Source organism: Rhinatrema bivittatum, chromosome 11, assembly GCF_901001135.1.
Source record: "Rhinatrema bivittatum chromosome 11, aRhiBiv1.1, whole genome shotgun sequence".
Taxonomy (NCBI): domain Eukaryota; kingdom Metazoa; phylum Chordata; class Amphibia; order Gymnophiona; family Rhinatrematidae; genus Rhinatrema; species Rhinatrema bivittatum.
In genome coordinates, this window is record NC_042625.1 from 85606055 (window position 1) to 85629766 (window position 23712).

The 23712-nt window shown below is 38.0% G+C and overlaps 1 protein-coding gene across 11 annotated transcripts in view; it reads right to left on the bottom strand.

The window, feature by feature from the left end:
• The window catches only part of EPB41 (erythrocyte membrane protein band 4.1), a 210797-nt gene that overhangs the window by 19098 nt on the left and 167987 nt on the right, over window positions 1–23712 (bottom strand). For 6 of the 11 annotated variants that reach the window (XM_029571512.1, XM_029571511.1, XM_029571510.1 and 3 more), the window contains 2 exons: window positions 3642–3770; window positions 315–416 (listed from right to left, as the gene is read on the bottom strand). In XM_029571512.1, the coding sequence (XP_029427372.1) occupies window positions 315–416; window positions 3642–3770 (231 nt within the window). Of the gene's footprint in view, window positions 1–314; window positions 417–3641; window positions 3771–6128; window positions 6603–23712 lie in introns of all 11 variants that reach the window. The other 5 variants (XM_029571504.1, XM_029571503.1, XM_029571514.1 and 2 more) reach the window with 3 other exon arrangements.

A 23712-nucleotide genomic window follows, 5' to 3' on the forward strand; every position in this document is an offset into this window, starting at 1 on the left:
TTTTGTTTTATAACCATATTATTGTAAACCGCTTTGGTCAGTATTAATACTGGTAAAATGGTATATAAATATGCTAAATAAATAATAAATAAATAAATGCTGCTAAGTCTATCTGCCCTCTTTAACTGCTCAACAAGGAGACCGCTCGTAGTTGCAAAGCAGTAGGAAGGCAAGGGAAGCAAGAAACACAGCAAGACACTTCAGCAAGGACTTAGAGTACATATTTAAAGTGCTGCTGGCTATTGTGTGTAGTATAGTTCAAGCAGATAATAATGGAAATACTGATGAGGAATCAGTATGTGCGCTCCCATTACCTTTGTGATCTGAGTAGTGGTTGTGCTGCTGGTGGTCTCCGAGGTTATGGTGTGAGCAGTCAGCAGAATACCAGGATCTAAATCTCCGTTACCATCTTCGGTCTAAAGTACAGATGCAAAACTATGAACCTTGCTGCACTGCAGACTAAACTATTAGTTCAGTCTAGGTCCTCTTATACGTCACAGTTCTGGCCCCCTCGTTCACTACAGATTCCCACTGCTGGGCATGGCAACAACTCCCTGCGTGCCTTCTGCCTTTTGTTATCCTGCTGAGTCTCCAAGGCCTTACAAATACTTGGTGGCTTACTTGCAGAAGCAAATATATCAAAAAGCATAAAATGTTAAACGTATATAAATACAATAATTTGGCACTATCAAGAGTAGACACTGCGATGTCCTAAAGTTCAGTTTGCTTGATAATCTTGAGCTCTAGACAAAAAAACACAGGGCATCAGTCAGGTAATCCTACAAATTAATCAAAGGGCCCTCACTTTGGCTGGAGGGTAATGTAAATACTCTTCAATTTTACTAAGTGAATCTTGAGACTGAGTATCATGGTAACTCCTCTAACAAACCCCAACACATTTCTACTCATTTGGACCCTGTGTCAGGGGGAGGGGTGGATAGGGACCTTACTTTACATGAAGAGAACCTCGTCTGTGGAAACCAGAAAGAATAAGGAAGGTTACTTCCCTGACAACATGCTGGACTCTCCTGCTACAATAAACTGCTCTTTTTCTATGGGGGATGTTTTCCCGATGAAGTCACGTTCTCTTGTTGCAATATCTATTCTTTGATAATATTGACTTTTTTTTTTTTTTGCTGCTATTTATAAATTAGGCTACTTGTGGAATCAAATTCTCTTTATATCTATCCTAGTGCACCTACCTCACTTCTGAAATCTTTACTCTCTGGGACAAACAAGCCCTCAAATGGTCCCCCTCCTGATGCCATATTTTGCTTACTCTTTTTACTTTTGTCCAGGTTACCAAACAGTGAGCTTTTGTTAAATATACTGCAAATTACTGTGTAATTCAACTTTCATAAAATGGAATGGATATATCAAGGGATTTGATCATTCAAAAGATATTCCAGTCTAGGGAAGCCAATGTAATAAGGTGCGTTAAGCTTTAGCCACAATTTAATAAGATTTTTAGTGCTGGAAACGTGTGCTAGAATGTGCTAAGTGTACTACACATTTCTACTGGTATCTCCATTTAAAGGAAATTAGCATGAATGTGCGTGATAAAAAGTGAACAAAGCATTGACAGCTTTAATGCTTGAAACTTAACTCCTGGTTCAGAGGTGGAATAAAGTGAACTCATATTTCTGGGGCAGGTGTTAGTCTATGGTGCTGTGCCAGCATGGTCCCAGAGTGGACCACCATCCCCAGGAACCATAGCTCTGGCACCACCTTGGCACGGCACCATACGCAAGCACTAGCCCCAGAAACAAGAAACCCCCAAGGCAGACAGGGACACTACCCTCCCTTCCCCCATACTTACCTATCCAGTAGAATCTCCTTCTCTTCCTCCTGTCTTCCCCACCAGCCATTTTAAAGATGGAGAGGGGTCAGCTGAGGTAACTGACTTCATTTGGAACGGTCAGTGGGGAAGACAGGGAGGCAGCATTCGACAAAACAGTAAGTATGGGATGGAGACAGTTTCTCTGGATTGGGATCCTGTACTGGACCAGACAGCCTCTAATTTTTAGAAGTTAAAAACAATAGTAAAGTAGTACACTTTTTAACTTTATTACCGGTTCTAGACACATTTTTGACTTTGTGAACGTTTATTCCTGATGCATTTCAATGCCATTTGCTTATTGCATTGGGAGTTAACTAATTTTTTTAATATGCAAGTAAAAAAAAAAAAAGTGTGCAACATTTTAGTGCATATTTTTTTTACTTGCATTGAATTACATTGGCCTCCTAGTGAACAATGCCAAATGAGTCTATGTACTGAAGTCTTTTCCTGGAATTGCTGGGAGAGGACATAATGCAAATGCTTTCTAATTGCAACAATGCAATGGGGATGCACAAGCCTATAGGGAAGGGTTTAAGGCAGTTCTCTAAGGGAGAGTTGATAAAACAGGCATAGTCTGTCATGATGCTAGGTATATAGTGCCATGACAGACAAGAGCTTGCAAAGCCTAGATGGATTTATGAGAAATAGGTGGGGCCAACTACCATGCCACCATGCATATATTAATGAGGGACTATGAAAAGCAGTCCCAATGTTTACAAGTCGGAACAGATTGGTCACAGCAGGATTTGGGAAGGCAAACCTGCATGCTAGTGATGGTACTGAATTTAAGATGACTAAAATGTTGGTATTTTGTTTTTATAAACATGTTTTTAAAATTTTAAATTATGTACAAATCTGCATAGAGGAACAATAAACACATCCAACATTCCAAGCTCTGAGTAATAATGTAGGAGATTCTTGAGAGGTGAGAGTGCAACAGCATGAGCCTTTCAGGTACGCTTAAAATGTGTGTTTGTACAGAAACAGATCTACTTCCTGGTTGGGTGAAGAGATAGTTATATGCTCTTGTCATGATTTACCCTATCCCTAAGATAAACACACCTCTTTACATTTTTTTCAGATGATAGACCCTATAACAAAAAACAGTAGTACTTTCCATATCACTTGCTGAATGAACAAAGACTGACCAGAAAATTTCTGTTTGAGCAGTGTTTCCACTATTGGGATGTTTTTAGAAACAGAAAGTTTGGGACTTGTGGTTTTGCTTTAGTTTGAAAAAAACCTTAAGTCCCATAATGCTCGACTTCTACTGATCTCCAGTAACTTAGCTTAAAATATTGCTTTATTTGAAAGACTAATTTTGTTTATAAAATAAATGACCATACTGTTTAGTTTTGTTATGTGTAAGATTTTAACCCATAAACAACCGGGGTTGGCCTCTTTTCTGTCTCTGCTTGAAGATATTCTAAAATATATTCAGAAACTTTTAAGGACAAAGTCAGATCTCTGCACAGTCGCTACATTATTTTTATCAGGTTAGATACAATAATAATAATAATCATCAAAAATGTTCTTATCAGTAAAATGACCCCTAGATCACTAGATGCGATGCTAAATACAAACAAGGAATATGATAACAGGTAAAGATCAAACCCTGTCCAGTGGTCCTTATCAGCTCTTACATTCTGTATTAAATGAAAGTTTGCCAATTCATCAAAACGGTGCTAAGAATGCTGGGAGACAGAAGCAGAGTGGCTGAAAGACAGCTCATTTATAAACGAAGTTGAATGCACGTTTCCGGGGCATGTATAGGCTAGGACTTAGTTGGCTGGGGGCTCACCTGTGCAGCTTCGTAGGTAATGGTCTTGGTTTCGGTGTGGACTAAAGGAACCTCTTTGGTGGGGATTTCACTTTTCGCCATGCTTGACATATCCGAGATGGTCACCGTCTGAGTCTTCACTAAGGGGGGCTATTAAAGGAAAGTTACAGACACTATCAGGTTTTTTTCTGGTAGTGATGGTGATGCTGCTGTTAGAGATTGTTCTGACAGTGATCTGTTGAAAGTATCATGGACCCAGAAACTACTTTACACTTGGAGGGATTTTTTTTTTTTTTTATATGAAAAGTCTAATTTTCGCATTTACAAGGTGCTGGGGGGAGACCTCATTGAATCCCTCTGATTTCAGTCATAAATGCTGCCTTACTTAGTGACTGACAGGAGTAATCGTTCTTTTCTATATTTTTGGTAGATTACTACCCTGCTTCCCCGAAAATAAGACATCCCCCGAAAATAAGACCTAGTAGAGGTTTTGCTGAATTGCTAAATATAAGACCTCCCCCAAAAGTAAGACCTAGCAAAGTTTTTATTTGGGAGCATGCAGCTGTGATTTTTTTACCCTGCAGGATTCACAGTTAGTTGTCATCACAAACCAGCATAACCAGACAACTATTCAGAATATAATAAATGTTCAATTTCTTGTTCAACAATGTATGTGAATTCTTCTTCATGGAAAAATAAGACATCCCCTGAAAATAAGGCCTAGTGCATCTTTGGTAGCAAAAATTAATATAAGACACTGTCTTATTTTCGGGGAAACACGGTAGAAGGCTACTGACAGTTGTCAGTAGGAGGAAAGCAAGGAGCATGCACAGCCACAATCCTGACTGCTACACAAGTTCCAATGACATACAACATATGGAACTTGCAACACCAAAATAAACAATGTGCATTTATAAAATGATCTCCTAATATTAAAGGTTTTGGTTTTTAGGTTTTATTTTTTCAGATTTTGTCACACAAAAAGAGAATTGTTTTGAATGAAAGCAGGTTGGTTTAGATCTTCTAGATTTGGTTTAGATCATTAAGGCACATCAATATAGCTTATTTTATTTTTAAACATTCGTCCTACTGCTTTCATTGCTAACATAGTTCCAAATTCTAAGAAAAGCAGACCCTGCTTGCAACAGGATAAGAATTAAAAACGGACACACAACAAAAGTTGTATGCAGCACCTTGCAATACACAACTTCATTTTAAGTAAGGATAAGATGGGAGATGGATTCCCAACAGAAACCAAAAGCTTTTACACACAGATAGACCTGTCCATGACCTCTTTCCAAAACACTGTCAGATGTCCGTAAATTAACAGTACTTGCAAGGAAGGGTATATCATAAAAGAAACAGAAAAATATATTGTACCACCACCTGTTAATTTATTTCTTACAGGACAAAGAATATTAGTCAGAATAACCTTGCCAAAGGAATTGGGTCCCTTTCACCCTTTTGTGAATCAATGGTTTAACAGCTGCCACCATGATTAATAGAGAAGTGAAAGCTCCCTATCAGACTGCATTTACCTTAGTAGAAACGATTAGTAACTACAAACACTGAAGCAGGCAGTAACCTCAGCTGGGCAGTTACATCAATATAGGCTGGCACGCTGCTGCAGGCAAGTTCAACTTTACAAGGAGAGCAATTATGGGGGCGACCTCAAGCTTTCTGCTCTATATTTAAAGCAGTCTCTTGTTGGGCTCTTACGGGGGGGGGGGGGGTCTAAGAATGTAAACTCTTCGACTGCCACATCATATCTACTCTGTTTAACTCGAGTCATTTAGTTACTGCATAGTGAAATAGATTTTGAAGCTCGGGAGGTGTTCACTCCCGAGTTGACCACATTTATATGAAGTGCATGCAACCCAATGCTACATACTAGCACAATGAGCAGATATGATCTGGAAGTTAGAAGAAAAAAAAAAATTCCATGCCTCTGAAAGGTTTCAATTTTAAATAAATTTTCACCGCCAGTGTGCGCTTCTTCAGTGCAACACTTCTCCCCTCAACAAAGTCATAACTACCGCCCAGTAACGTTAACCAAGTGATGAACTTAAACGAATGCAGCTGGTGATGCAGCTATGTCATTTGTAAATTAGAGTGTAGGCCACAGGGACTACAAAAATGTGCTAGATTGAAAAGAAAAAGCTTTGTTTGGACTATGCCATGTTCTGCATTTACTTAAAAAAAAAATCCCCATTTTTTCCTACAGCAGTTTGTGGACTATGGGAGAATGCAGATCATGCTGGTAACTGAAACCAGTCCTTTTGGCAACTTCAAAAAATGCCAATGGAGAAAATTCTCTTCTTTGCTATTGGGCCAGCGTGTCGAAAAGATGTCCATCAGAACCTTTACATCAGACTTAAGTTCCAGGGGTCTATGCCTGCTGCAGAGTTAAGCTTTTTGGTTGTTACTCCAATAGAAACACGCACACCCAAGGAAGGTTTTTTTATTTTTATTTTTTTTAAAGAGTTGCTCTGATCTGTTGTTTACTACCTGAAAACAGCGAATGAGGATGGGAGACCCACTATCAACAAGGGAATTGTAACACTTTCCATGTATCCTTACAAACGGCTCCCTTGTTGTAAAATAAATTTCTTCACCATCCTCTGTTCCCTCCTCCTCTTTTTCCTCACTGGCGTGTAGCTGAGGTACAGCGGGGATAACTGGGGTCAGGGTCCCAGCCTCAGGCTCCTTAAAGACCTCTGCTTCTGTTTCCAAACCTAGGTCAGCCCTCGGTTGGCATCTTGGCTCATCCTTGCTCTGAAGGGGGCCAGAAGCCTCCTCTTCCTCCTCACTGCTTGTGGAGGAAGGACCACAGTCCTGGCTTTGCAGGAACCCTGGCAGAGTAGACCTGTGATTTGCACTAAAGGTTACTTCCTGTTCTGAGCCCTCAACTTCAGGGGCTGGGATAGTAATTTTTCCCTCTTGCACTTCATCCACTTCCTGTTTAGGAATGCCATTCATACTCTATAAAGAAAGTGAACACACAAAAAGGCCAAAAAACAGTCATTAAGATTAACTCTGAATTAATAAAGTGAAGTGTCTTCTAAAAGACATTAAAAAGCTCATTACGACAGGTCGGGTTCTAACATCTTGCAGTTGCTCTTCTTTTGGCACATTACACAGCATTAAATAACATTTAAAAACACATGAAAAGAGAGCAATGAACTGAGACTTGTAAGTTCTCTCATTGGCAAGTCCTTGGGCAAGATATTGCTCATGTTTTCATGGAAAAACAGAATAGGAAAACAGATAAATAAATTCTCTCTGTGCTTTTGCTGAAACAGAAAAGGCACATGTCTGCTGGGGACCCCTGGTTGCATTTTTCTGCTTTAAGCGTTTCTTGCGACAACGCATGGCCTATTTCTTTCCATATTACAGTACTTTTAGAGCTAGGGGACAAATCCCTTTCCTGAGAACCTGGGGAGGAAACAGCATTACACAATGTGCCCAGGAAATATTCTCAAGCAGCTTTCCAACCAGTGTAGCATGATTCACGGAATTTCCCCAGCACATGTCATTGTACTTCATACTCTTGTACTAAGAAACTTTTTTTTTTAATGTAATTTTTCAGGCTCCCCTAGGTCATTTATTTCAGAGGCCCCTGCTTAGCACTTAAACATTCTCAAATATTTGAAGTATGTACAGTGCTATATGAGAAATGCTTGGTTGGGGATAAAGAAGCATTTTTGTTTTTATCCTGCAGATCAAGTTATTAGTAGTTTTTCCTCTTCTGGATTTTCATATTAGTAATTATTAAGGTGATCAGAAAAGGAGGCTTGACTCCATTGATCTCTGGTTTTCTTTCAACTTAGAGAACAAAAGAAGCAAACCAACCACAAAGGAGTGAAAACAGTAGTGTGAGTGGTAGCAAAAGAAGCAGATTTAAAAATGCGATGGACTAAAATATGAAAATTGTAAAAAAACAAAACAAAACAGTAAATATTAGCAAATAGTGCTAATCAGCCCTTGATTCAAAGGTGATTTTAATGTTTCATTTTTTAACTGATTAGCATTCTATGAATACTATTTTTGTATTTATATTTTTAATATTATTATTTTTTTTTTTACACAATCTTCATATTTCTCAGTTCATTACATTTTTAAATAGATATTTCTTTTGCCATAGCTCACACTGCTGTTTTCTTTCAGTCTCACCAACTGTGCATGACACAAGAGAGCAATTTAATATAGCTAAGTATTTCAGTCCTCTGTGCAGAAACGGTGTTTTAAAAAAAACTGTGTGCTCAAATTCAAAGTTGCTTATTATCCAGTCAGGTACAAATCCACCTCAGCTCTAGCCTTGCAGCTGAATGGCAAATGTTAGGCTTAAGCTAGATGTGAGACAGCATATCTTGCAGTCAGGGGTATTACAAAGCTTTCATAATCGCTGTCTGCACAAAGTGGAGGGTTCCCACTTACTCCTCCCAGTGAGGGCTTTTAGCTGCTACTTCACAATACCTCCAATAATTTATCATTAAATGAAGTGGTACTTTCACCTGACTAATCAATCAGCTGCTTTGATTTTTAAGCATGGCCTTTTCTTTTTTTAATGATCCACCAACACACAAGCATGTCAGTTTATTGCGCTACGCTATCCAGACGGTGATAGACAATTACATAACTGCCATAGTATTTTTTTTTCTACTATTATGAAATGTAGTTCACAAATCAGACCCTTAACTAGCGCCCAGAGCGAGAAGACTCAAACAAAGAATTCAATGACCAATGCAACACTGACATCTCAACCAAAACAACCAAAAAAAAAAGCATCAATTTTTCTGGGGAAAGAGAAAAATGAAGAAGAGACCATGACAATCTGGCAGAAACCATAAGCATTTTCAACTCTTCCACAACTGAAGTCCTAAACTTTGACATCTTAAAAATACTTTGCCATTATTAGGTTCAGAATATCTTGAAAGATCCAGATCTAAACTCCCTTGTTTACAAACACGATAATAGGGAATGGCACCAGAAGGATTTTAGCCAAATAAGTTTGAAAAAAAATCCACAGACTGGTCTGATGTGATCTTGACCCACTCATTATAAAAAAAAAAAAAAAAAAAAAAAGAGTCAACTGACCCCCTATGACCAGGACTGAGGAGTGGGCCGGCCTCGCTTTATTGCGCGGATCTGTCTCCACAACTACCCTGGTCAGAGCCATCCTTGTTCTGCTTTCGGCCCCGAAAGGACTGGTTTCAGGACTGCAGCCTTCCTGAGGCCTGCCTCTGGGCTCCTCCAGAAGCCCTACCTTGGCTAAAATGCCTTTGTCCTCGAAACCGAGAACGCAAAGGAAAAGAACCTTTTGCCCCTTTAGGCTTATCCTTAGGTAACTTATGGACTTTTTTCTCCCCCAGATGTTTTATCAGCTCCTCCAAGACTTCTCCAAAAAGCAGCTTTCCCTTGAAAGGCAATGCACCCGAGACTTGGAAGAAACATCCGTCAACCAGTTTTGTAACCAAAGAAGCCTCCTGGTCGAAACCACTGACATCATTGTTCTAGAGGAAATCCTAATGAGGTCATACAATGCATCAGCTCCACAGGCGGCCACAGCTTCTAGCCGCTCCACCTGCTTCGACTCAGAGACATATTAAACAGTGAACCACAACTTTAAAGAACTTTTTAAGATACCACCATACACACAGAAAATAATTTATGAGACCTTCATATATAGGAGGCTAGGATCAGAAGCACTCTGATAAACAAAGTTATCCAACTTGCACAACCATAAACTTGAATGATGCCTCACCATTTTTCTAATCAACAGTCTCAATTCAACAACTTTTTTTCTCTTTTTCTTTCAAATAAATTTATAGACAAAAAATATCATCAGACACTTATGACATGATTTGTGTTTCGAATGACATTCCTTCATCAGGGGCTGGAACAATACTAACATTTCTATAAAAAAATAAAATAAAGAGATCAGTTATAACATGTAGATTAACAAAGGCCTAGTTTTCATGGTATCCCCAATGAATATGCATGACACAGATTTACATACAATGGAGGCAGTGCAAGTAAATTTATCTCATGCATATTCATGGTGGATATCCTAAAACCGTGGCTTTTGAGGACAGGAATTGGCCACCCCTGCTATAGGGGACTGCTGTACAAGAAAAAAGTTCTTATAACCAACCAGTGTTAAAAGTTTATATTTAAAAATTAAACAAACTAAAGACAAAGTGATCAATAAAACTATTTAAAATTGAAATATCTGCTTAAAGATGATCAAACTTGTATGTTTATCCAGCATATTTTTCAGAGAATTGGAGGGAAAAAGGCAGCAAAGAAGCCCTGTGATTTTATACAAAAGCGTACAACTTCAGTTTTTAGTAGTTTTCATTAAGAGGGTCATTTTCAAAAGGATTTATGCACATAGATCACTTTTTGAAAAATTATCCAGGAGGTTGTGTGGGGAAGGGTAGGCACGTAACCATTACATGTGCACATCTTTAATTTTCCAAAAGCATGCACTTAAATATATATACACAAAGTCATACATGTTCAGCAGCAGGGGCAACTTTCACTCACATATTTGCACAATCCAGGAATTTTCAAAAGTGAACTTGTGCATGCAAGCCTGCTTTAAAAATTTGGGATAAAGTCTACAAGTAATTTGTACCTGCAAACTTTAGCCCAACATAGGCAGTTGAAAATTACTGTACTAGAGCTCCTGGGTTCTGTCCAGACTGGGATAGACTGAATGAACCTGTAAAATGAATATTCCAAGAAATTTTAATTACTAAAACTAGGATACACAAAGCTGCAATCTACAGCAATGCCACAAGATGGGACAATTCCTCAGAAAACCAAGTTTGAGCTAAGTTACAGTTGACTAGCTCTAGTCCACAAGCAGTAGCTTCTTCAAGCTGGTCACCTAAGTGGTGTGATCCTGGACTCTTTATTGCAATCTGGCTTTTGTAGACATCCATCAGTGGACCTAGTTTGAAGGGTATGACAGGGGAATACGGGACATGCATATAATCACAGCTATTGTAGGATCATTCCTTACTGGCTACAATACATTACAATAAAAACCTGCATCAAAATCCCAGAAATGCTGTAAAGAAGGCAGAGAAATTTTCAGACACTGTTGTGCAGCTTGAAACTTCCCTCCTCCCTCCCAAGTGGGTAAAGGCAGCAAGGTTAGGTCAGGGGAGGGAAAATAGACCCCTGCAAGCACTTTCACAAATGCATTTTGCATCTGCTTCAAAAAAAGATGAGAAATAACAGCATATCCCTGCCATCTGAAATTTTCATCTTGCAGGCCCTTAAAAATTATTCCCCAGCCCCATATAATACATTACCTACATGCAGGCAACTTCAATTATCAAGCATGAAGACTTACTACTGCTATACAAAGTGGGGAAAATGTGTTTCATGATACTTTTGATCTTTAGTAAATGGCCATCGGCCAAACAGATCAGCACAGGATTAAAGCACAATAGTTATAAACCAAAGAACACTTTTTTTTTAATAACATATTAGAAAGTATCAATCTAGTTTCCCTCCAAAAAAAAAAAAAAAAAAAGTGTTGATAGCACCTGCGATATTTTGGAAGACTGTGCCCTCATGTTAGCAAGTTCTCAACTACGTCTTCTTCACTTCTCTGGGAGCCCCTTACAGCCAAGGCTTGAACGAGAGGACAGGAATAGCGACAGAAGAGAAGACAAGAATTAAAAACATGCACAAGAGTAGACAGAACGCCTGCAGAAAAAAAAAACTCCTCTCTCATTTACGTGGATAGTGATAGAAACAAGAGTTAAAGATAGTTTAAGACAACAAACCAGAGAAAAATAAAATGGTGACTTTAAATCCCTAAAGTTTCCCTACTTTCCTCTGCCATTTTTTTGACCATTTTTTAAATCATGCTCTTTGACTTTCAGGCTATCCTGTGTGATCATGGGGCTGGGCCTGTGTGACTTCTTGCTCCTGTTCAGCTCATTTGCACAATTTCTTTTTAAAAAAAACTCATGTAGCATGATGAAGGAAGAGGAGCATAGTCATAGACTGGAAAAATGAAGGGCGAATTAGATGATTTGGCCTTAAATTTTTGACACATTTTTTGATTTAATCATTGTTATGGGAGTGGCTGTAATTTGACTTATAGAGTTCTCTGGGGTACAAGATAAATTAGGCTTTCTTAACTTGACTCCAAATGCATATGAGTCATTCCTTATTTTGCTGGCAAATGAAATAAGATTTATAGTACCAATATGTTCTACAGGCTGTGAATGCTTCCTACAAAAGTACCGGCATTACAAACTTTTGTCTCAAGATGGATTTCATTTAGATGAAATGACAATTTTTAAGAGGACGATGCCGAATGTGAAGCAGGCACAGATTTAGTCATCTCTAGCTTAATTCTTATGAAACCAAATTACAACTTATAATAGTATAATTATCGGAATTTGCCTGTCACTGGAGACTAAGCTGTAAGAATAGTTATAAACAGCCTGTATACCCTTCAACCCGATTAAATATGGGGTTTGCATTTTTCTCACAGCTCCTCTTCTGTGCAAATCATTTATTACATATTCAAACAGAATACCATTTAATAGGGCCATGACTCTAGCAGCATCCAGCATTACTTTAAAGTGCGGATGTGACCTTGAAAAGGCCAGGTGCTGATACTACAGTGGTCACTATATGCAGGCATGATAAAGGGGCAGGAGCCAGGGCACCGATGTCTGTCACATTACTCTGCAGAGTGTTAAAAATCATCCCATGCCCCCCCTCCTCCCACACACACACTTTTTCTGAAGTTCTGCACTACCTTTCATAGTCATTTCTCATCAAATCTACTCAATGGAAAAACAAGAATTGCTAATATCCTCATAAACAGACTAGAAATTTACTCATGCAGGTTAGGTTGCCAGAATTAAGTGGCCCTATCCAATTAGAAATCTCTGGGTGTAAACCAACAATTGCATAATCTGATATGGAAAGCTGGACACTATTTTACTTCAGGGAGTTCAGCTATAAAATTCTTAGATGTATGAATATTATTTAAGCAATAATCCTACAAGGAAGGGAGTATTTTACTTGCAGCTAACCTCTGGTGAGGAAGACCTTACTGTCAGAAAATACCCTTTCCAGAGGGGATTTCTGTTACAAGATGTATACAAGAGCAAATAAAACGTATGGGATGGAGGCAGATTTTTTTTTTTTTTTTTTTTAAACGGTTGCTACATTAAATTTTGAGTAGTCAGCTCTATGAAACAGGGCATTTCTAGATGAGTACAGGGTACATTTTCAAAAGGGTACCCAACTAGCAATGAACACTTGTACTTTTCAACCTTCACAAATCCAACTGATTTTCAAACACAAGACACATACATACGCTGTATTTGAATTTTGTTTAGTTATGCGGCTAAAAGTATGTGTCCAGACTTCTGTATAACGTGAAAAGATAGTGTGAAGTCTGTGTGTTAGTAGAAAGCCTACTATGCATGTACATTTTTGAAACTGAAATGCGTGCACTCTTTCCTATGCTAACAATGGATCATCTCTTTAGGATGTATCGAGTGTTGTGACCCAAATTGACAACTGTTGGAGACAGGATCCTGGGCTCGATGGTCCTTTGGTCTGAGTTAGCAGACATCTCATATGTAATTTTGTTATAACATTATAAAAGTATGCACATATTTCCTGACAAGTAAAAATCCACTTAGCTGGATATAACTGATTAAGGTGGATTAAATATCTAACTATTTAAAAAGTGCTTTAGCCTTTGAAAATTTACCCCCTCATATTCCATGTTATAGGTAATCAGACTGTCTGGAGTTTAACTGAATATTCTATTAGCTTGCAATGTGTTAGAACAAGGGACAAAGACAAGATGCTGTTCACTTTTAAACTAATCAAGTAATTAAAATAACTGATAATTGGTCAACAAAGAGCCAGTAAAGAATGCACATAACGTTTTCAAACTAGTATAGACACTTTAACTACAGCAGTTTACATGACAGATTAACTAATTATTCTCAAAGATAATGCAGGTCATCACATGATACCCTGGGCACTACTTCCAGAAGTAGGCATATGAATCGCTATCACCCGCTAAACAGGATGACTAGATATTTCAAAAATATTTTTTATGTAGTCTTAGCTTTTCTTTTTCTTCCCCAAATTGAGGGCTTTATCATCTTACCGCCTTCACCTGAACCGCAAGGCCCATGTTTAAGGATAGGCACATACAGACCCCAGCCAAAAATGTTCATGTGACCATGAAAGCATATACACAGTATATGTCACTGTGGCTCCCAATGCCTTACATAAGAACATAAGAATATGCCATACTGGGTCAGACCAAGGGTGCATCAAGCCCAGCATCCTGTTTCCAGGATAGAAGCCTGGAGATATAACAAGTTAATGAAGCCTTGCCTTTGTTTAGGGCAGCTGGTCTTTGCCTATTACATGCTTATATTCATGTTTAAGATTTCTTGTCTGGCAAGAGAGTGGCTCAGCTCTATCACTATCAAACTTGCATCGCTTTGAGCGATTTTTAATCTGGAAGAGCGAATAAAATATGATTTTTAAATAAATAAAATAAATAAATGGTTAATGTTATTGCTCGATAATATACCCCACAGGTGCCGGTTTATGTACTGCCACCTTAGTCCACCCACTTATTTGTGCAATAAGCCAACTGAGCAAACAGACATTACTGAAGGTATAAGATGAAAAAGTAAAGACTAGTGCAAACGTTGTCCAGTCAGCATGGCTGATAATTTAAACTTTATTTTGTGTTAAAATTATATTGAAATATAAAGGTAACACGAGTTAATCCCTTTAGTTATCCATATTTTATTTAGGATACATAAAAAAAAGAAAATGCTTTCTGTGGGCCTGCAGAACAGTTCACTGTTTTGAAAAGAAGGGTTGCTTTTAATAGTATATCAACACTCACCGGTAAGAAAGAGACTGGACCTTGGAGTCAACACAGCTGTAGGTAGCAAGGGACTGGAGCAGGCATTTTACATCAGATAAGGATATACAATGCAGAAGAGACTTAATTAAGCATTTATATTCTGTGTTAAGACATGATTCTAACCATAGGGCAAATGCTCCATTGGAGCCCTATTCTTTGTCACAGCCATGAGATTAGAGAACAAGGTAGCTTCAAAATTACCTCAATAAAAATGTAACACTAAATGACAACATTCATACATATTAATGAAAATGAACTACATAGGAAAAAGTGACTCAGATAATGTTTTCTTTCTCTGGGAAGATAAGCAGAAAACTATGACACCTTGCTATAATAAAAATTATTCTTATATATTGCTGCCAGTTTCTTTAATCATCCAAAAGAAGCTGAATCAGAGTTACAATAGCTTTTTACTTATAAGGCAAAAACCAAAACTCAAGAATTGTACAAAAGTATCTCTCAGATATATAACTAAAAAACTGCACACATCATTCTGATTCTACTTTACTTGCATTCACATACTACTAAAGCAGAGGTTAAATTTAGCAGTAGGTTCTTCTGCTCCTCAGGCAGGGGACAGGGGGTACTGCAGATGCAGCATTAACAGCCCCTAGGGAGAGGAAGGCCCCCTAACCAGACTCGGGGTGCACATGTATTAGGTTTCATAAGGAGCCCCTGTGGCCCCTGGCTGAGAACTGTCACTGCAATAGCTGGGCTAGAAGGCTTAAAAAAAATGGGAATGGAAAAATACCCCTGAGCAATTATGAAGAAAGGGCTCATGGACCAAAAAGGCCTGTTCTGATTCAGCAAATTTAAGGCCTAGATGTTGTTGTAACAAGTACTGTTTTAGATTTTGTACAGCCAATATTTAAAATATCCTTTTTGATCGAAAATTGTGAAAGTCGTTTACCTAATTTTACGTTTTATATGGGCAACCACTTCACCCTCTAAGGCATTCCCATTTTTCTACCTTACCAATCTACTGACCAAAAAAACATATTTATAAACCAAATACAAGTAAAAGACAGCAAAGAAACATTATCACAGGCATAACTAGTGGAATGGATGCCTGCTTAAATATAAGAAGCAACTCAAGGCAGTCTCTCTCCAGGGATGATGTCAATAAGTATAAAGGCCCTCTTTCACCTATTTACCCCCAAAATGAGAAGACTTATATGGAACAAAATCAACTACGTGGTGCCTTTAACGTTACACAATGGCCCCTCGAAGCAATGGTGAACTTAGAACATAAGAACCTGCCATACTGGGTCAGACCAAGGGTCCATCAAGCCCAGCATCCTGTTTCCAACAGAGGCCAAAACCAGGCCACAAAAACCTGGCAATTACCCAAAGTAAAACCAAACTAAAATTAAATTGAAAGAACTGTTAATTTTTCCTTGAAGAACTTTCATTCTTTAGAATGCCAAAGAAAAAATTTCAATGCATCCCGAAAATACCCAAATCTGTTAGTATAAACATGGAGAAATACATATTTATGGGATAATGGCTTAATGCAGACCGTGCCAATTATAGTAATGCTATCATAATGCAAATATGCAGATTTGCATGAGGCAAATAGTTTTTTTTTTATAATTAACAGTAAAAACAATTTACCAGAATCATTGTTTGCTACTTGACCCAAACTAAAACTATTTGAAAGACAGTCTGGAATAGATTAATATAGCTGATTGTTACTGAATCCTGTTTTCATACTTTAAATCTCACATAAGAGATCATGTGTGGTTTTTTTTTAGTAAATACACACATTTCTGTTTTTGACCACATTGCAGAATTTGTGGATTGAAATCAGAATTAGTTGAAGTGCCATTTTTTTTTTTTAAAGTCTTGAATTGGCTCTCTGCTTTTGCTATTTTTTTGTAGCCGTTCTTATTTTGTAATCAACTTCACTTTTACCACTAAACTGGCAAGATAACCAGGAAGTATTTCACCTTCGAAATGTTTGTAACAAAGTTTAAATATAGAATCTTATGTCTAAACCCTTCTGTTAGTTGTGATACATTTGAATTTATATAAATTAGTACATACATACTATGTAAATATTGTACGTAAATGGTTTTTAATTTCTGCTATGGAGAGTACTGATATCAGAGGGCAAAGGCCAGAAGCATCCCTAGAGAAATATACAGACACAGTTTGGACTTTATAGTCTCTACGAAGCTCTGTTGCAAAGTTAGATCTGAACTGGTCAGAAGCCAGTAGAGAAATCAAAAGTAAAGCAATTCATTCTACAAGAGGAAAAATATCCTACAGAACTCCATTGCCTGATCAACAACAATAAATACATAAATAAATAAAGCTCACTTTCACAATTCACTTCAAAGATTAATGTGATCAACTTCCTTTTATCAGCTTTACTAGAACACCCAACAACAGCTGGGCGAATATTGCTCTAATCGAGGTTTCAGGGCTAGTGAGTAGTATTCCTGTTCTGGGGATTTAGTAGTTTTTCGGGGAGTATATTTATTGCTGCATTTGTAATGTTTACATTTATGCAACTGCCCCCACACCCCTTACCGAGAGTGGGGGTTGGGCTCTGTGCTAAGTTATGCTTGTACTTTTGGCGATTTATGCAGTAAACCACTTTGGGTCACTTTTCCCCCCCCCCCCCAAGAAATGCAAACTATAAATTCAAGTGTAATGTAATATCACAAAGTCCTTCCTTCTTAAATGCTTTGTATTAAGTGGGACACTTCAGTACCGCTCCCTCACTTCCATTAATTTAAAGCTACAGGGTTCCAGATCTATCCAAAAAAAATATTAAGATGTCCCTATTCACATTCCAGAAGTTTTCTGTGCTCCTTGCCTCTGAATCTATTTACAAATATTTATATAATGAACCTTTTCTAATTGTTTTTAAAGCATTTTTCTCTTCATAGTCAATCTGAGTACTGGGCTTCTCTCAGTTTCTGACGAGGGTTCTTTAGTCAAATGGAACGCGTCTCAGAAAACAGAGTACACAGGGCAGGGCTATACACTGGGAAAATCTGAGGTCTGCTCTGTGGCTAAATCTAAAGCAAATATAGTGAAACAAATCAGCTGGCCTACTTGGCCAGAGCGCGATACAGCCTTTGCAAGCTCACTAGATTTTGAGTATATAGTAACTGGTCTAAAATGGCATAAGTGGGGCAGATATTTCTGTGCAAACAGACATTTGATGGTGCCCAAGACACCTGCCCTCTATTTACAGAGATTATCCATTACTACTGAGTCTAACAAAGGGAAAAGCAAGTTCATCAGAGTTGAGGCAGATTAGAGCAAGTGGTTGGCTAGCTTAATTTAGCTGGAGAAAGAAACTTATCAAGTGGAAGGCTGTAGTGTGCCCCATGATGAGAATCACAGACCTTGCATGCTTTGTTTCCTTCTCTATATCTTCTATTTCAATTGGTACTTCTGGAATTTGAATAGAAAATCCTGAATACAAGGAAGGAGCTTTCTGAGGTCGCTCTACATCGCTTGACCTACGTAGACAACTACGTAGGTCAAGATTAATACCCTTTACATGACTGCATAGCAGCTGTTCATGAAAGCGAATTCAGTCTTCTACCAACTAAAAATCGAACCACGGCATGTTCAAATGAATCAATATTTTGATACATGACCTCATAAAAGATATGAATCAAGCTGCTTCTTCTATATAAAATGATTGTTAAAAGATAGATATAATACATATAAAATGACATGAATTAAAGAAGCAATTTGACTATTAAACACTGCTAGTTATATAAATATAACTGTGAGACTATACAGGTTGGATGACTATTTTTGAAGAGGTTAAATCAGGAAAAGCATTTTTTTTAAAATGCAGAACTGTAACACATGACATTCAGTTAATGTGGGCTATAAATCTGCTTGCAGGGCACTGAAACTGACACTATACCCTGGGCACAGGAATACCACAGACTGACTATGCATTCTGTCATGCACTACGGATTACTTCTGCTTTTACAGAAAAATGTTGAGGTGGAGTCTTAATACAACACCACACATAAGCAGCTGAGACTCCATCAATACTATTAAACAGCCCTTGCAGACAAAGCAGAATGACAACAATTCTTGGCCCACTGACCATGTGTGCAGTTTATTCAGCACTCTCACTTAGAGCCAAGATGACTCTTCCGTAAGCCCATGGTTTTTATTATTTGAATGGCGGTGCCCCTTCATAGGGGCCATGCCTTTGGCCTGCTTACCACACATTCCTAAAGAAGCCTTAGGATCCAAGATATTTCTATAGGGCTATAGCATTTCTCCTTTCTTTGATAGCCAAACTGTAGCCATCCCCTAGAGATTCTCCCACATAACTTAATACCTCCCTTTCATCATTTCAAATGCTTGTCAGATAAAATCTGAATAAAAATAATGCTAAACAGAATTATGCTAACAACTTCACCTTGACTTACATAAAAAAAAAAAAGAGGCATCCAACAGTTTGGTGTTTTTTTCTATTTAAACTAAACATAATTAATTAAGTTCAGTAAATATATTTGCATCATAACATTAAGAAGAACTGAATTAAACAACAAACATACTTAAAAGTGTCAGATTGTGGGCAGGATATTACCTCTTCACACATAGAATATGCCACAAATTAAGAATATATACATCTGTACATATTAAAAAAACACAATGAAACCAAAATGGAAAAAAAAAAAAAAAAAGGTTACAGTTGCGACTCATAACATGTTTAAATATCTACTTAAAAATGTACTAAACAGAACATTTCACTGGAAGTACAATCTAGCTGTGAAGCAGGAGTAGTGCCTTCTTAAAAAGACAGTGTTTAGATGTTGGAATCATTATGCGCTGTACTTAGGATTCTTTAACTGTGAATATCTCTGCAGGGTATAAAATGCCTTTCCCCTATTCTGTCTCTAATGGGAAAAAAATCTTTAATAAGGTCCAAAGGCCACAAAAATCTGCTGGAAAAGGCATTTTAGATTCCTAGTGCTCAAAGTTTCTCAGATGACATGAATCTTGATCACACTTTTTAGCTGTGCTATAAGTTTTAAGGCTTCACAATAAATGATGAGCAATTACTGTTATGGATTTTCTACAATATACAGATGAAAGTGATGGTATAAAGAAACAATTTAGCATTGCTGGTTTTGGGTGTCTTCATATTGTAATTCTGAACTATTAGATTGCTGCTGTGCACTTGCAGGTGAAGACAGAGGTTCCACAGTCTATCATCCGAAAATGAGACTCTCCTGTAATACTACTGAGTAGGTTCTCCCTCAGTTTACCAGATCAAGGTCTTCTCTAGCAGTAACAATTCTGAGTGGGCCAGTCCAGAATGTGACATGAAAATGGAGAACCAGAATCAATAGGTAAGAGGATATCTTTCTTGTTTCTGGTTCTTCATACATATTGCCTAGAATGTACATGCAGGTAACAAAATGATTTAAAATAAATAAAATACAGCTACGTTATTTCAAATTGCAGGATGTGGTGCCTTCTTGAAGCAGGGAGATTCTGGATTATCTGCAGGGAAAGCGATTCTGTAAAGGAACCCACGAGGGTCCGGGGGGGGGGGGGGGGGTGCGATACTGGATCTGGTGCTTACCCATGGGGACACAGTTTTTGATGTGGCAGTGGTTGATCATCTGGGATCCAGCGACCACCAGATAGTGTGGCTCAGGATCAGAGTGCAGGTAGTGATGGTTCATTCTAAGGCGAGGGGTCCCTAGACATCAGGAAAACTAGCTTTGTTAAAATGGCAGAATACCGCAAGGAGTTTGTTAGATGGGCGGGAAAATCTAGGGGAAGTAGAAGAGCAGTGGGCAAAACTAAAAGGAGATATTGTAAGGGCAACTCACCTTTTTGTTAGAAAAGAAAAGGTTAAAAGGAGAGAGGGGCCCTTATGGTTTTTTTTTAAAGAAACAGCTGAAAAGGTAAGGGAAAAAGGTTAACCATCATAAATTACAAGAGACCTCAGAGAAAGTAAGATAGGAGAGCGAAGATGGAAATAGAAGAAAACATTACAGATATGGTAAAATGGGGGGGCAAGTCTTTTTTTTTTAAGATATGTTAGTGATAGGAGGAAGGGCAAAAAGGGCATTGTGAGACTCTGAGAAGGGGAGGAATAGAGGCTGATGAGGAAAAAGCAAAATTGCTTAACAGATATTTCTGTTCGGTGTTCACTGAGGAAGGGCCGGGAGAAGGACCATAGAAAACGGACACAAATAGGACTGAAGCAAGACAAACCTCAAACTATTTTCAGAAATGTGTGTTCATGAGGAGCTAGCTTAACTAAAATTAAAGCAAACAGCGGGGCGGGATGGGATACAGCTGAGGATTTAAAGGGAACTTTAGAGAAATTCTCGCAGCTCCACTGGCTGACCTTTCTAATGCTTTTTTTAAGAGACTGAAGTAGTTCTGGAGGACTGGAGACAGGCAAACGTGGACCTAAGGAGGTGGGGCTTGGAACTACAGGCTGGTTAGTCTGAACTCAGTGCTGTGTAAATTAATGGAATCGCTGCTAAAATGGAGGCTACTGCAGTTTTTAGAATCCAATGGATTACAAGATCTGAGGCAGCATGGTTTTTACCAGAGGTAGATCTTGTCAGACAAATTTGATCAATTTGTTTTGACAAGGTGGCCAGAGAGTTGTATCAGGCGAAAACATTAGATGTAGTATACTTGGATTTCAGAAAGGCCTTTGACAAGGTTCCACATAGGTGACCTATAAATAAACTAATTGCCCTTGGAATGCACCTTAAAGTGACTGACTGGGTTAGAAACTGATTGAGTGGGAGGTGACAAATGTTAGTGCTATATGGAGTTTACGCCAAGAATAGAGGTGTTACTAGTGGTGAGCTGCAAGGACTGGTCCTTTGACCAGTTCTTTCCAACATTTTAGTAAGTGATATTGGGGAAGAACGATCAAAGATTTATCTTTTTGCGGATACCAATGGGTTGAGCAACCCATTGTATTGTAGATAGTTCACTATCCTTTCCTTCCTTCAGCAGAGTCTCCATTAAATTTTCCCACCACCGAGGTGAAGCTAACTGGCCTGTAGTTTCCAGCCTACTCTCTGCTCCCACTCTTGTGAAGCGGGATCACTACCACTCTTCTCCAATCTTGCGGCACCACTCCAGTTTCCAGGGATCTATTGCACATCCATTGTCCTTCAGTGATCCCGCCAGCACATCTCTGAGCCCCTTCAATATCCTGGGATGTACTTCATCCGGCCCCCATGGCCTTGTCCACTTTCAGTTTTCCTAGCTCTTCCCATACATTCTCATTTTGTAAATTGAGTTTCTTCTACTCCTCCCCCAACCACAGTCTTGTCAACCAGCAATGGTCCTTCTCCAGGGTCTTCTTTAGTGAACACCAAATTGAAGTAATTGTTTAATATTTTGGCTATTTCTTTGTCGCTCTCCCACCATTGATTTTTGCCTCCTTTTAATTTCACTACGCCACTTCGGATCTTTCTCTGATATATCTGAAAAATATTTTGTCACCCTACTTTACACCTCTTTGGCAATCCTTTCTTCCGCCTGACTTTTTGCTTTCTTTCTTCATCTCCCTCAGTTTCACCAGATATTCTTCCCTGTGTTCCACTTTTTGGGATCCTTTATATAATTCTTGAATGCTGTTCTTTTTGCTTTAATTTTATCAGCCAACTCTCCTTTGAGAGCCAGATCAGTTTCTTATTTCTGTTACTTTTGTTTACTTTTCTAACATATAGATTTGTTGCTCTTGTAATTGCTCCTTTTAGTTTGACCCACTGTTGTTCCACCTTTAAAACTAAGTCCCTTGGATGGTATAAAAAAAAACCCCTTACTCTGGAACAAAGGATTTTGATGTTGTTTAGAAGTCTTAAGGCATCAGGGCAAAAAAAAAAACAAAAAACCTGAAGGTGCTCCTATTCTACCACTGAAGGTATCTGAACTTTTAGTGAACTTCAGGGATAACTGAAGAGAAATCCTCTGTCCAAAAACGAATATATTAAGAACAGATGTCTTATTACTAAAATTCCATTCTTGTTACACCATTTGGAAATTTTTACATTCTGTAATAAGTATCATATGAAATAACTTCTAGAGGTTAGCCCTGTATCAATTTTGTTTGAAAAATATCTTTCATATACAGATTCTTTCAAGAGCTAAGTTGAGAAGGTTAAATTGTAAAGGTCTGGATGTAAAACTGGGCCTAAACTGGTGAGATCCTGAAGAAGTGTATTATAATTAGGCCTTCTAGTCTTTTTTTTTTTTTTTTTTTTAGCAATAATAAATACCAAACTCTACCTGGGTAATTCTTTAAACTATGAACTTTTTTGTTTTGCTTTTCTCAGGTTTTAGAGTGAGTGATGAAAAGGAAAGGCACGTACAACCATGTTCTATTCTGAGCACTGCAATGCTTGAGGATCTCTGAATCTCAAGAAGTTATGTTAAACTTTTTTTTTTTTAATGTTACATATAAAGAGATCCACTTGAGCCCTTCTAGCCCATTACTCCAAAAACTCCTGAAAAATTTCTTAACATGACCATTCTTCCAAATAAATCAAAATTTCTGCTCTAAAAATCCCATTTTTTAAATGTATTTTTCCTGCTGCTTGAGATGTATTTAGGATCAGTAAAGGTCTCAGGCCAAAGATTTCATATTGTTTCCTTCCATATTTTGAGATCTTGAATATAGCTGTTAGAATAGATAACGCCAAAGACTGACATTAAAAGACCTAATAAATTAGTCTATGTAAAGAAGAGTACCTCAGTTCCTAAGCACAGATGAGAGGATTTGGCTCAAATAAATTAGTCCATGGAAGAACAGAGTTTATAACCATGTGGTGATTTCAGACCAGATGGAAGACGTGTGCCTTGAAATAGCTGATCTTGACACTAAAATTTCAAATAAGTGCCTGGAAGCATATACAGCAAGAAAAGTGTCTTTATATTTAAGATTATTGATTTCAGCATGTACCTAGGAAAATAGTTCTGATAAATTTCTTTAGATATTTAAAATCTAGTATGGCTCAAATCTCCGATCCTTTTGTAACAAGTTATTTTTCTTTTCTTCACCTAATGAATTGGAACAATAGCCATAATATCCGTCAAAAATGTGAAAAAAAAATCCCTCAAAAAAGACACAAACTATTGGGTAATCTCTGAAAAACCTTTTCA